The 13,910-nt window shown below is 29.3% G+C and overlaps 3 protein-coding genes across 3 annotated transcripts; 2 read left to right on the top strand and 1 right to left on the bottom strand.

Annotated features, from left to right (window-relative positions):
• Positions 1-494: 494 nt before the first annotated feature.
• On the top strand, positions 495-1,977 carry LOC106790231 (SUMO-conjugating enzyme UBC9-B). Its single transcript, XM_014754993.1, has 5 exons — positions 495-586; positions 755-824; positions 1,163-1,246; positions 1,363-1,625; positions 1,720-1,977. The coding sequence occupies exons 2-5, from the start codon at positions 759-761 to the stop codon at positions 1,784-1,786; spliced, it is 480 nt and encodes a 159-aa protein (XP_014610479.1). The 5' UTR covers positions 495-586; positions 755-758; the 3' UTR covers positions 1,787-1,977.
• Positions 1,978-2,701: 724 nt separating this feature from the next.
• LOC106790230 (vitamin K epoxide reductase complex subunit 1-like protein 1) lies at positions 2,702-5,428 on the top strand. Its single transcript, XM_014754992.1, has 3 exons — positions 2,702-3,307; positions 4,821-4,918; positions 5,030-5,428. The coding sequence occupies exons 1-3, from the start codon at positions 3,126-3,128 to the stop codon at positions 5,248-5,250; spliced, it is 501 nt and encodes a 166-aa protein (XP_014610478.1). The 5' UTR covers positions 2,702-3,125; the 3' UTR covers positions 5,251-5,428.
• On the bottom strand, positions 5,103-13,697 carry LOC106790221. The gene is made up of 9 exons (XM_014754973.1): positions 13,680-13,697; positions 13,449-13,622; positions 10,091-10,306; positions 9,225-9,507; positions 8,384-8,767; positions 7,962-8,182; positions 7,624-7,876; positions 7,000-7,504; positions 5,103-6,434 (listed from the first exon to the last, which is right to left on the bottom strand). The coding sequence occupies exons 1-9, from the start codon at positions 13,695-13,697 to the stop codon at positions 5,864-5,866; spliced, it is 2,625 nt and encodes an 874-aa protein (XP_014610459.1). The 3' UTR covers positions 5,103-5,863.
• Positions 13,698-13,910: the final 213 nt, after the last annotated feature.

The raw sequence follows: 13,910 nt of genomic DNA on the forward strand, positions 1-13,910 counted from the left end.
TATATATATATATATATATATATATTTTTTTTATAGAAAAATTATTTCACTAACAATAATACATTTATAGTTTATTCATAATTTGTTAAAATAATCTCTTATTGGTCATTTCTGTTAAAACTTGTCCAAGAAATTTGAAACTTTATTACCGACGGAAGGTAATATGAATGATTGATAACTTTTTCTAATTAATATAGTTTATCATTTAAAATTCATTATATTTTATACATCGAAACGATACAATTAATTCTATTATGAAAAATAATTTTCATAAAAACGACTTATTAAGTTTACTTATCGAATAGTATTATTGTAAAAAACCAATGAACGTACTGGACAAATTGATAATAGCATTTGAGTGGTCATTGACCTAGGAATTTGTCCAAAACTTGATATCTTATATTATTTACATGAAAATAACGCGATTCGTCAAAAGTGTTTACAACAAAATGAATGATATAAACCAATCATTTAACGTGAATCCAAAATAGGGGTTTAAGATCATAGTTTTTAGGAACACGTTTAGTTGTCTTTGTAATACAGTACAATTCGATGGTATTACTGAGAATTCAACGCAAAAATTGGTGTATGTGATTTAAAGTAAAAAAATATTCGTAATCGTTACCGTGATCACAGGAACTTCGTACACGTTTACCGCTTGTTAAAAGTTTTTTAACCTTTTTTTCATCTCTTTTTTTTTTTCTCACCATCTTCTATTTCATAATTATAATATAAAGTGCCGACTTTGTTATAGAAAAATGTCTGGCATTGCAATTGCAAGACTCGCCGAGGAACGTAAAGCATGGAGAAAAGATCATCCGTTTGTATGTATTTTCATTATATATTCAATGCAATGAGTTAAAAGAAATGATTTTGATTTGTCACATATATTTGTAGGAATAATTCAATTAAACAATCATTTCATAAATTGTGTCTTTAGAAAGTATTAACAAATTAGGCGCCCTTTTTTTCTTTTCCTAATTACATCCTTACTTATCATATGTGCAAAAACAAATAATTGTTTATATGCATTATATAAATGAATAACTTAATAACAATGATTTAAATGTTGTGTTCCCCCCATCCCAAATATGTAAATATCATATATCAAAGTATTTTCACATAGATAAAATAATGAATATAATTGATGTTATCGTTTAAGGGTTTTGTGGCAAGGCCGACCAAAAATCCAGATGGTACCCTTAACTTGATGAGTTGGGAATGTGCAATTCCAGGAAAAAAATCTGTAAACGTTTTATGATATTTAATTAATATAAATTTAAATCTTATAATTTCAATTTATATATATATATATATATATATATATATATACTTCTTGTGTTTGTGTGTGAATTTTTTCAGACACCTTGGGAAGGTGGTTTATACAAGTTACGTATGATCTTTAAAGATGATTATCCTTCCAGTCCACCAAAATGCAAATTTGAACCGCCATTGTTCCATCCAAATGTTTATCCATCGGGAACAGTTTGCCTATCATTACTAGACGAAGAAAAAGACTGGCGACCTGCAATAACAATTAAACAAATACTTTTAGGCATCCAAGATTTACTCAACGAACCAAATGTCAAAGATCCAGCCCAAGCAGAAGCGTACACTATTTATTGGTACGCAATCAAATGAAATAATAATAAGTATATGTTATCGATCTCTGTGTATTATACGAATAACCATTTAATTTCATTTCTTTAATCGTTCCAGTCAAAATCGCTTGGAATATGAGAAACGAGTACGAGCACAAGCACGAGCAATGGCACCGCAAGAATAAGAAATAAATCAACATTATACTTAACACGAATAATAACCGTGTTAATATATAATAACAACATCTAATTCATCTTTAGCAACATTATTTTTAGTTAACTGATTCGATAAATATTTTTTTATAAGTAAAAAGAAAAAGTGGAAAAAGAAGATTCAATATATATAGTGATATAATATATAAATTATATTAACAAATTTTACATCTTCAGAAAGAGTCAATTGCTCCAAAATTCATTTATTGTCTCGGGCTCTTTTCTTTGTTTTTCCTTTTTTTGTTTTTTTTTTTCTTTTCTTTTCTTTTTTGTATCAATTGTTGCTGCTGCTACGTTGTCTATGGAAAATTATATAAAATGAACAAAAAATAATAAATCTTTGAATAACTGGTAAGCATTAGAATAATACAAAGTATGGTATTTTTCTGATTTCGAAAAGCGGTCTATTAAGATTTGATGTAATACAAAAATACCTATTAATTTTAGTAATTATTGTTATTTTTATTAGGATGATATAGAAGTAAGGATTACTAGGTGATAAGTCTCTCTCTCTCTCTCTCTCTCTCTCTCTCTCTCTCTCTCTCTCTCTCTTTCTCTTTCTTTCTCTCTCTCTCTCTTGTAATATCAAACACCAAGTATTTATGCATTATAATCGCAAATGAAAAATACTTATATATAAGTATATTTCTCCATGATTAGTAATCCTATTAGTTTAACATAAGACCATCCAAAAAATGAAATAATAAATAATGTACAAAATTATAAGTAAATAATAAATCATTTCGTAAGGTGTTATAATATACCTCAATAGTAATATACGCGAATTATCATAAATTAAATGAAAATGATAAAGTATAATAATCGGTGTCTGCTGTTTGTGTCTCTGTGTATGTGTGCTTTGCAAATGAAATTTTAATTTAGAATTATTTTTTCTTTTCTTTTCTCGTTCAGATAATCTAGGGTTCGATAAACAACTTGTTTGGATCAAGTGCATATGCAAAGTTAATGGAAATTGACGTAAATCGATACCGAAAACCCCTCTTCTTCAACGCATATGAATCATCTATTGTGATTATAACGTCGTAAGAACAATTTACAGGGTTCTCATAACATTTAGAGACGTTCTCAAGGAAACATCGTCTGTTGAATTATTTTCTTATTCGCTATTCAAATATTTCATATCGGTTAATCGTTATAATTTATATTTTTTTAATTATACGATTGTATGTATATGCGTGCGTGCGTGAGTGTGTGTGTATATGTACGCGTTATAAAAGATTAACATTGTAATATTATATTTAATCCGATTAAGAATTTGCCTTTAGTTGTTTTGTTATTATTACAATAACAATGTCTACTACGCCAGAATCATTGAGAAAAGTTTCAACCGGATTGATTTTTTCTTGCATAATTGGCACGATTTTGTCATATTATGCATTTATCGTAGAAACTACGAAAGAACGTGATCAATCTTATAAACCTTTGTGCGATATTAATGAATATATGAGTTGCAGTAGTATATTAACGTCTCGGTAAGTCGGTTATCATTAAATATTATCTTCTCCTTCTTTTTTTTTTTTAATGTGACTTTGAAAACGCACACAATTTTCCTTAGATTTCATCGACATTTAAATACTTTTAAATTCTTTTCTTTGTTTTTCTTTTTTTTTAATTAAGATTGTTGTGCGTTTTCTTATTCTTCTTTTGTTCATTGTATATTTTATATATGTAGGAAGATAAGTAACTCATTGTTATTTATTTAAATTTTTTTTCTTGATTGAGGTTATGTAATGTTTCATAGAAGAGAGTGACTTTATCGATTGTGGTATAAATTGGTTCAATATGTTAGATAATCGTATGATAAATTATACTTTTATTCGATTGTTTTCTTAATTTATTTATTATAAAAATACAATACCGTAAGAATGCTGGTGTAGAACCTTAAAAGCAAAAATAAATGAATGAGTACTCTTAATTGTACATTAATTGTACATTTAACATCTATAATTGCACACTTTATCAATTAATTATTTAATTAGTTATTAATAATTGAAAATAAAAAGAAAACGTTTTTTTCTATTTCTAAGCAAAGCAATGAAGTTTTCTATTGTTTTTTGTTTTCAATCAATTGCTGACTTTTTGTTTGTCCGTTTTTCTCCAGTCTTTCCAGCTCCAATGTGATATAGGTTTATTTTTTAATCTAGTAAGTTTTTTTCCTGCGCCAGTTCTAAGACAATAGTTCTTAACGAGTAAACTCCTTTAGTTAATAATTAAAACAAAATATCTATATTAGATTTCTAATTGTTGTTTGTTTTAATTATACAATCACTTTCTGTACACTACTAATTAAAAATAGTTACTAGGAAATAAGAAAGTTTAAAATATATTTAAATTCTAGTAACATTACTAAGCCGATATCGGTAAGTGTAGTGCTCTACCTTTATCTTACCGACCGACATCTGAGGGTAACTTACTATAAAATTAAGACACCATAGAAAACCTACGGCAGTAAAAAACTATTATGTACAACTTATAGCTTAATAACATCTCATTGTTGATCCATAATTGTTTACCTTAATTATTAATTATTTTACAAGTTATTGATAATTAAAAAGATGCTAAATTTAATCCATTTTTATTTTCAATTTTTAATAACTAATTAAATAATTAATTGATAAAGTGTGTAATTATAGATTTTAAATGTACAATTAATGTGCAATTGATAGTACTAATTCATTTGTTTCTGCTGTTATGATTTCATGCCATCTTTCTGTTCTGCGGTAAAAAGATGATACAAATTTTTGATTATTCTCATCTCGTATTGTTATTATTATAAATATTTTTACAAGAATATATAATTATCGACTTTCGGTAATTTTATAACATTATTTTTTTGTTCTAATATACCTTATATTATATTAATGTGAATTATAATATAAATAATATTATTATCTATATATATATATAACATTATTAAAATAAAAAAAAATTATTTAATAACGAATATATATATATAATTAATTAATTATAAATATGTAATTTCAGATATGGCAAAGGATTAGGATTAATATCAAATAATTCTCCATTTTATTTTCCAAACAGTTTGTACGGTTTGGGATTTTATCTTTTAATAGGAGGATTGAGTACGTAAATTGTTCTTGAAACATTTCAATTTCTTTTTACATTTTAAATCTACCAAAATATAATGAATATATGTATATATATGTATATACATATATATTTTTGAATTTCAGGTATGATAAACGAACATTCCAGCGTGATCACGATTGTATTTATAGGAATTTTATCAAACATCTGTTCCGTTTATCTAGCATACATTTTATATTTATTACGAAGTATTTGTATAATTTGCATAAGCATTTACATCACCAACGCCTTTATCTTAATACTTGGTTTGAAAAAGTTACGACTTTTAACAGAAATTAACAAAAAGCCCAGAGTAAAAGTTCAATAATTTCAAATCACAATGCGATAAAATGTAATAATCATTGAACCAAACAAATTTTCAATCTCATTTGTTTTAGATATATACACACACACATATATCTATTATATATATATAGAGAGAGAGATATATTTGCCATTAATTTTTTGTTTTATATATCCTAATAAACATATTTATTATAATCATTTTAAATTCGTTTTCGTTTGTTTTTTTTTCTTAAACATTCTATTAACATATTTTGTCTACACACACACAAAAATAGATCTCTATGTCGAACCGCTTGTTAATGAAGATTATATTTGTACTACGATATATCTTCGATAGAATAAATTTTATTTAAAAAAGAAAAAAAAAGAAAACCCCTAGCACAATTGCATATGTTTGATGAGGGAAAGAAAAAAAGGAAAGAAAAGTCACGTTAAAAAAAAAGAAAGGATATTTGGAACGCTTTGCAAACAAATTTGTCTTTTAAATTAATAAAAAAAAAAACCGTAGAAAAGTGTAAAAAACAAAAATAAATATATAAAGAAATAAAACACAACGGGTTGGACAAATATTACGAATATATATATACGTATTGTAAAAAGAAAAACAAAAGTAATAATTAAACAATTAACATTTACTATTCTCTTCTACCATCCTTAAACAAATCCCTGTTACTACGACTGATACTAGCAAGAATTCCAGGACTTTTTAACGGTGGTGTCTCGTCCAAACGATTCAATTGGAGACTCGATTTGTAAGGTAAATTAATATTAGGCTTATCAATCATCACATTTTTATCAGCTTCTATGTTAAAACTTTTGCTACGTGCTAAATTCGACTTGTACGTTCTTTCAGGTTTGGCAGGTGGCGTAGATTGAGCTGTAGTTGGTAATGTTGTTTGATGAGATGATTTAGATGATGTTACAGCATTTTTAATGGATATATTAATCATGCTGCCATATTGTCTGGATGGTGTTATTATCCCAGATGAATTATTTGTAGTAGTAGTAGGAGTAGTAGTAGCAGCCTTTTGAAGAAATTGTTGTCTTGACGACGAGGACGACGAGTTATGTTGATTATTTGCATTACCCTCAGACCTCATGTTCCTTGGTAAGGTTTGGACATTCCTGAATTGATCATCCGTCTCATACGAGTTAGTCAATCGACTGGTTGATTTGCTAAACCTGCCGAGTGAGTTGGTCACGACACTGAAGTGTCCACCAATTGACGTTGGACGGAGACGTAATTCGCGTTCGACAAAAGAACAAACAAAATAGAAAAAAGAAAGTAATAACAAAATCCGAATAATACATATTTTTCATGATGAATTATATAACAAAAATTTTGACAATAATAATTAAGCGACAGATAAAATAACCGCAGGATATGATTGATCAAAAATTTATACAGAATAAATATCCGATGCACACATGCTGCTGCTGATACTGCTGCTGCTGCTATTGTTTATTTTTTTGTTTGATTTTAATTTAATCTTTCATGCATCCTTCACCTAATATACCCCTATAATTAAAATCGCAGCTAGACGATACAATATAAGCAAAAAGCTCTCTCGGTTGCTGTGTTCTATGTTTTATTATCTTAAGTTATTTATTCTGATCATCATCCGCTCCCCTAGGTGTGTGTAATTTTTATTTTGTTGTTGTTGTTGTTCTTGTTGTTGTTGTTGTTGTTGTTGTTGTTGCTTATTGCCGATAGACAATTTTTGCGTAACATAAACCCATGGCGATTTATTTAAACAGATTATAGAATTACCTGTATTCAGTATTATCGATGGGGGTTCCTGTTTTGGTAAAAAGACGAGTTCTCGTTGGACGTTTGGCATCTTTGTAACCTCTTTCACGACCATAAATGCTACCCCCGAATGGATCCTCACCTAGGTAATACCTTTGAACAGGTGGTGGTATTGTAGTTGTCTCATTTTTAGGAATCTGATCTTCGCGATTGATCGTACGTTCAATCGTACGAATTGGTTGTTTACTCGATATTACTTTGGTCACCACGGTTGTATTATTTCTCGGTGATCTTGGGGGTCTCTCCGGTATACGATGATTTTCAATCTCACGATCGTTGAACAATGGAATATTCTTATCGATTACGTTGTACTGCATGTATGTAGATCCGTCGTCATCAGTTTGCGTTACTTGCGATACAGAATTGCCTAATTTTTTGTTCTTCCTTTCTGTACTAGCCGAACGTAATTTGCCAACGAGTTTTCGAAAGGATTCACCTATCTTGTACTTCGATTGATTATTGTTACCTTTACAAATGAAAACAAATTATAATTAGAGAATAATCCAATATATGTGAAATATATAATATTATAATATACATGTTTTCTATCTCTTTATAATAATAATATATATATCGTGATTATACTTTTAGATGGTCGTGGTGACGGATTTGTTGAATTATCGATCATTTTCTTATCCTCCCGAAGGATCCTAACTTGTTTCGGTGATCCCGAACGGGACCTTGGGCTTGATTTTTTACGAGCATCACGTTCAATTGTCTGTTCTTGAACATCCTTTGTTCTACTTTCCCACGTTCTTTGTACCACGTGAACTGGACTGGATGTTCTAGCAGACGGTGACTCGTTCGTAATTGTTTTCTTGACTATTCTCGAATGTAACTATGATTTTGATCGTTAATTATCGATGATTATTTAATAATTCATTGGATTTTATGTAGAAATAATATCCGATCAAATGTCTTACCTGTTCCTTGGGTTTTCTACGTGCCGGTGGTGACGGTGTAGTACGTTGTTTATCATCTTGAACAGTTTCCTGATGTTCCCGTCGTCTAATAGACTCGTAAGTACGCGAGTAAGTAGACTCCAATTGATTTTTCGAATGTTCCCGTGAGTGTCCATTAATTCGGGACGTTTCCAAATGTTGCGATGACGGTGAACTCGTTCTACCGTGATTGTCTTCCTTATCTAAACATTCAAATTAAATATTTTCATCATTATTCATGTTAATCTTTTCGAATACGAGTGACGGATATAACCGGCATCAGTCTAATAATTTGCGTATACGCGTGCCGTATATATCCGTCATCTATCTAATAAATCTGAAAATACTCGTAATATATTAATAAAGAATGATTGAATTATATAATATTTATTATAATTAGGTACCTTTGCCTTGGTATCTTTCCGACCATTCACTGATACCATGAAAATATCCAGACGGTGAATTTGAATCACGACCTGTGGTAGCTGAATGTTGTTGTTGTTGTTGTTGCTGTTGATGCCGATTAGAATTTACGTTCTGATAATCCCTTTCTCTTGCAGGATTGCAGGATTTCATCGTGACGTGTATGTAACTGGTATTAGTGTTAGGTATGAAAGGACCATCATCAGCGTCTATGGAACCGTGAGATGAACGAGACTCGCTACCAAAGTGACTTTCTAACCATTTCGATGTCTCGAATTTCCTTGCCTCGTCTTCCTCTTCCAAATCCAATGGTTTCTTCGTTAATGCATCTTTCCTTGCCGTTTGCGTACAATCACCTGGAAAACCTGAAATATTAATTAATACATTTAGATTTAATTTTTATTCGATTAAATATATTATTAACGAATAATTTTTTTATCTCAGGGGGGTTCAATTTAAGATAATACGAATTATTTAGAATTTTCTTTTTTTAATAATTTATCGTATATATAATAAAATAAAATAATTAATAATTCATTTGTATTGTGTTATCCCAATCTTAGGTGTACTTCACGTTCACATTTCTGACGTTATGTTCTTCCAATGATTAAAAAACAATACGAAGATTATAATTATTAAAACAAAAACTATACACATAATATAACTAAAGCCAAAAAACAAAAAATGTATTCTAATTAAAATTATTTTATAACAAATGCCCATATAAGTGAAAACGTTAATTCAACAATTAACAATAATAATACACGAAAACATGTTACAAAACTATAGAATATAATATTCAATTTAATTGAAATTATTTACCAGCATGTTTATGAATCCTAGTAGTTCTCATATTGGTTGATTGTGTTGGTGGTGGGGGTGGGGGTGACGACGACGACCAATCCCCGATTCGTTCGCCTTCCGTTGTTTCAGCGACGTAACGCATTTCACGTCCGATTTTTTCACCACCCGAGACGTAATCGACAACGTCTTCCTCACGTTTTTTGATAAACCTATGAGTACCTTCCTTTTTAATTTCCGAAATGATGTCCTCGTCGTTGTCGTTGATGCTACAATTATCGTCCGGTACTTCGTCGTCTTTGATCTTGTACGAAAAAAAAACAAAATAAAACAATAAGAAATACAAATTTAAAAAGTAACTTTTTTTTACAACATGCCATCCTATAAAGTTATTCATAAATTGCAATAGGAAAAGGGGGTACGGGAGCAGGGGGTAAACCCTCCAACAACAATAACAACAATGGTTTCGTTCTAATTAACAATAATAAAATTGCGACAACAAATTTCTACAATACTGGATAACATGATTTTTGTGTGTCCCATCAAGAATAATAATAATAATAATAATAATATAATAATAATAATTTAGGTTTCATATAAAACACTGCATTTTCTAGGAAATTATCTACCGTGTTTAATAGGATAGGGTTACCTGCAATATTATAAAAACACAAAGTAACAAAAAAAAAAAGAAAAAGATAAGTAGTCACATTTCACGGTAGAACGATCGTCAGGATTTTGGATTACTTATTGAAATATACACGATTTCTATTTCGTTTTATTACTTTTTCCTTTTTTTTTTTTAGTGGACAGGAAGAGGAGGAGGAGGAGCAGGGGGTGGGTGAAGGGGGTTTTAGGGATTAATAAATTTTGTTCTTATTGTTTACCTCCTCGTGCTCGACAGTTTTCTTTTTCTCCGTAACAATTAGCCCGTCGGATTTGAGTTCCTGTTTTTCCAGGGTCTTCTCAGTGTCGATGACCTTGTTCGACCTGGTGATATGCTGCAATATCCTTGGTCCCGTCTGTGGTGCAATTTGTTTCGTCGATTCGGCCAATGCTATTCTCAGATCGCCACGATTACTTTGAACAGCTTTTTGGTATGCCTGTTGGGGGTGTGTTTCAAATAAAATTCACACACGCGTACGAGTAAAAAAAAAAAAAAAGAAAAATAATGTTAATACAATTATTTGTTTTATTTTTTTCCCCCACAAGTGTTGCAATTTTATATCTTATTATTTTTTCTGTTGTATCATTCTTTCTTTCTTTTTATTTTTCTTTTTTAGTTCAAAGGATTTAAACGATTTAAAACACGGAGATTTCAATGCCGGGTTATGGAGTGACGACAAACCAACCACTCGTTGAAATCACCGGTCAAACCCCCCACCTCCCGCCCTCGAGTATTATTTCTTTAAATAAAATTACCAATAGAAATAATGAAAGAGAAAATATAGGGGGGGAGGGAAAAAAAAGGGAGGGGAAATTAAACGCGAGTGATAGAAAGAGAGAGTTGTGTGTGTGTGCAACAGTAACGATTCCCGACCTTCGCACGTAAGTTGACCTTGACGAACGACTGCGAATCACCTCCTCCTCAACAACGTGAAAACGATGACGATGCGTTTATTATCCTTCTTTAGAAAGAGAGAGAAAGAGAGAAAGTGAGCGAGATAGAAATAGAAATAGAAATAGAAATAGAATGATCACATTTTACACAGTTGTGGCAATAAATTCAAAGGGAAACCAAATTTTGTATAAATTAACAAACGCGAAATAGTTTATATGATTTGACGGTGAAGAAAATTTATGAGAAAAAAATAAATAAGAAGAAGAAGAAGTTGAAGGTGAAGATGAAGATGAAGATGAAGATGAAGGTGAAGATGAAGATGAAGAAGAAAATATCTGTTTAGATGAAGCGCCCATTTATGACAGACGAACGAACCGCGACGAAACAGCTGCTGCGACTGCGGTCGTGGCATCTCGTTCGTACTCCTTCTTCCTTAGTTACTATTGGGTGAAGGGAGAGCAAAAATCGAGAGAGATCATCGACATCTACTTACTTACTTACTTCTATACCATGAGATAGAGAGAAAGAGAGAGGAATAGCGTTTTTCTTTCTTTTCCCCCTTCTCCGTACAACAACACTAACACATTACCACAAATATCACTAACAACTACTACTACTATTACTATCATCATAATAATTATAAATAACAATACTACTATTTGATATCGTCAAATATAGAATCCTAATTATTATTGGTAATTGTGGTAATACTATTAATCAAGAATAATATCACAATAGTTGTTGATAATAATCAGATTATATATAATCCAAATTATTATTAATAATAATACTATTGATTGTGTAGTTTAATATTGATTATTAAGAATAATATCACAATATAGTTGTTTTGGTAATATAATATATAACTATACAATAAAAAATATTATTAATAATAATATCATTTTGATTGTGTGATCTACTATTATCAAGAATAATATTACTACAACTCTATTGAGAATAATATCACAAAATGTATTAATAATTATTACAGATTATACAATCAAAATTATTATTAATAATAATAATAATAATACCATATAAATATTGTGTGATCTACTATTTATCAAGAATAATATTACTACAACTATTAAGATAATAATATCACAATACTTATTAGTAATAATAACATAACTATTACAAACTATACAACCAAAATAATTAACAACATCAACGTTGATAATTCTTTCATATTTTTGCTCTCTCTCTCTCTCTTTCTATGCATTTTTCATATACTTTTTAAAATTTTCATAATGATTAATTATCATTTCTTTATAAACAATTATATGTGTGCAAAATAATTTGTATTATATACCAATCTTCTATATTTCGTAACCGAACACCAACAATTATCGGTATTTCCAATCTTTCTTTCTAATCACCACACTTGTACCTTTTGTTTTAAACACTTCAAACCCATTTATTGCATTTATTAATTAGGATAATTATACAGATTGAATTCTTATCATAATTAACATATCTCAAACTTCATATTTAATTTGCAGTTAATTCTAACTTGGTGAATAATTTATGTTTAAGATTAGGTTTGTGTGAAGTGTGTTATAATAAACGATTAGGATCTTTCCTAAAATTATCTTTTTTTATTTTCTTATTAGAATTTTTGCAATTCATTCTTCTATATATATATATATATATACACCTAGAAATAGTTTCATTTTAATAATCAACGTTCAATGATGAACATTTTAATTGATGTTACAATATCAAAATGTGATTTGATTGTTTATTATTGTCCTATTGTTATTTGATTTGATTGATCATTCATAGGCAAGATATTACTTTCAATATTATTGGAAAGTGTGTACCATTTTCTATTGCATTGCTGATCGTGAGCAATGAAAGAGAAAAGGGGGAATCGTTACGAAGGCATTCATGAGGAAGATGTTGTGAAAGCAAGCAAAGCGAATGAATTCATTGGGGGGGAATAAAACAAATAAAACAATGCAATTCTCGACCTTTACTTACTTAGCCCTTTAAACAATATTCTAAGAAATATGAGGATTACTGTTATTATTATTAGTTAATAGGATGGGTGGGAATACAGAATATCAGTGTGTTAATTTAAAAGCAAAAGTTTTAATAATTATAAAGATTGTTATATTGTTTGTATCAGCTTGATAGGTATGTCAATTGCAATTGTCAAACTCTTTACAGCAAACTATTAACAAATACAACAATTGCAAGGTTTCATTGTATCAATATTGCTACAACTCTTTTAAGAAAACAGGTGGAATTGAAAATATGAGTGTGTCAATTGCAATTGTGAATCTTTTATAGCAAACTATGAACAAATACAAAAATTACTTGTATTCATATTGCTACAATTCTTTAAGAAAACAAATGGAATTGATAATATAAGTGTGTCAATTGTAATTGTGAACCTTTTACAGCAAACTATGACTGAATACAACAATATTGTTGATTTTCATTGCATCAATATAACTGCAACTCTTTAAGAAAATAAGTGGAATTGAGAATATGAATGTGTTAATAATCTCTGACACGTGAAATTGAGAATGTGGGTGTGTCAATTGCAATTGTGAAACCCTTTACAGTTAAACTATGAGCAAATACGACAATTGCTGGTATTCATATTCCTAAAATTTTGTAAAAAAAAAAAGAACAAATAAAATTGATAATATACAATCTGTCAGGTTTTATAATACCTCGTCGGAGATATCTCCAAGTTGTTGACGATCCTCAGTTTCAAGTCTTTCTTCAATCTCCTCACGACTCCTGACAACAGTTTCGTTAAGTTCCTTTTGAACTATTCCGTCAGTTGTTTCTTTCCCAGTTACCGGCCATTCGACTTCTTGCGGTTGATCACCAGTCGTTCTTCTCTAAAATAAAATTCTTTATTTTAATACACACTCTTTCATCTTTTCTCTCAAGCAAACCTTATCGTTAAACTTCATCTGCATTCCAACGTAGGAATTCAAATTCATTCGCGATTTATTATCGTTAAATCATTTTTCATCATTTAATTATTTTTCTTTTCATTTACAAATAGGCCACGAGTTATTTTTGTGATCTTTTTGCAAATAATATAAATATTATAAATAATATAAATATTATAAATAATATAAATATTATAAATAATATAAATATTATAAATAATATAATTAATA

Source organism: Polistes canadensis, unplaced genomic scaffold (assembly GCF_001313835.1).
Source record: "Polistes canadensis isolate GaletaPanama2010 unplaced genomic scaffold, ASM131383v1 scaffold_225, whole genome shotgun sequence".
NCBI classification, from domain to species: domain Eukaryota; kingdom Metazoa; phylum Arthropoda; class Insecta; order Hymenoptera; family Vespidae; genus Polistes; species Polistes canadensis.

Bases quoted from the DNA above. Each gene is read 5' to 3' on its own strand.
- LOC106790231 (XM_014754993.1), top strand. From the start codon at position 759: ATGTCTGGCATTGCAATTGCAAGACTCGCCGAGGAACGTAAAGCATGG. The intron at 825-1,162 runs GTATGTATTTTC...TTATCGTTTAAG, and splicing joins GGAGAAAAGATCATCCGTTT to GGTTTTGTGGCAAGGCCGAC. The intron at 1,247-1,362 runs GTAAACGTTTTA...GAATTTTTTCAG, and splicing joins CAATTCCAGGAAAAAAATCT to ACACCTTGGGAAGGTGGTTT.
- LOC106790230 (XM_014754992.1), top strand. From the start codon at position 3,126: ATGTCTACTACGCCAGAATCATTGAGAAAAGTTTCAACCGGATTGATT. The intron at 3,308-4,820 runs GTAAGTCGGTTA...ATGTAATTTCAG, and splicing joins AGTAGTATATTAACGTCTCG to ATATGGCAAAGGATTAGGAT. The intron at 4,919-5,029 runs GTACGTAAATTG...TTTGAATTTCAG, and splicing joins TCTTTTAATAGGAGGATTGA to GTATGATAAACGAACATTCC.
- LOC106790221 (XM_014754973.1), bottom strand. The intron at 10,307-13,448 runs GTATTATAAAAC...CACCCCCAACAG, and splicing joins TTGGAGATATCTCCGACGAG to GCATACCAAAAAGCTGTTCA. The intron at 7,877-7,961 runs GTAAGACATTTG...TCAAAATCATAG, and splicing joins GTAGAAAACCCAAGGAACAG to TTACATTCGAGAATAGTCAA.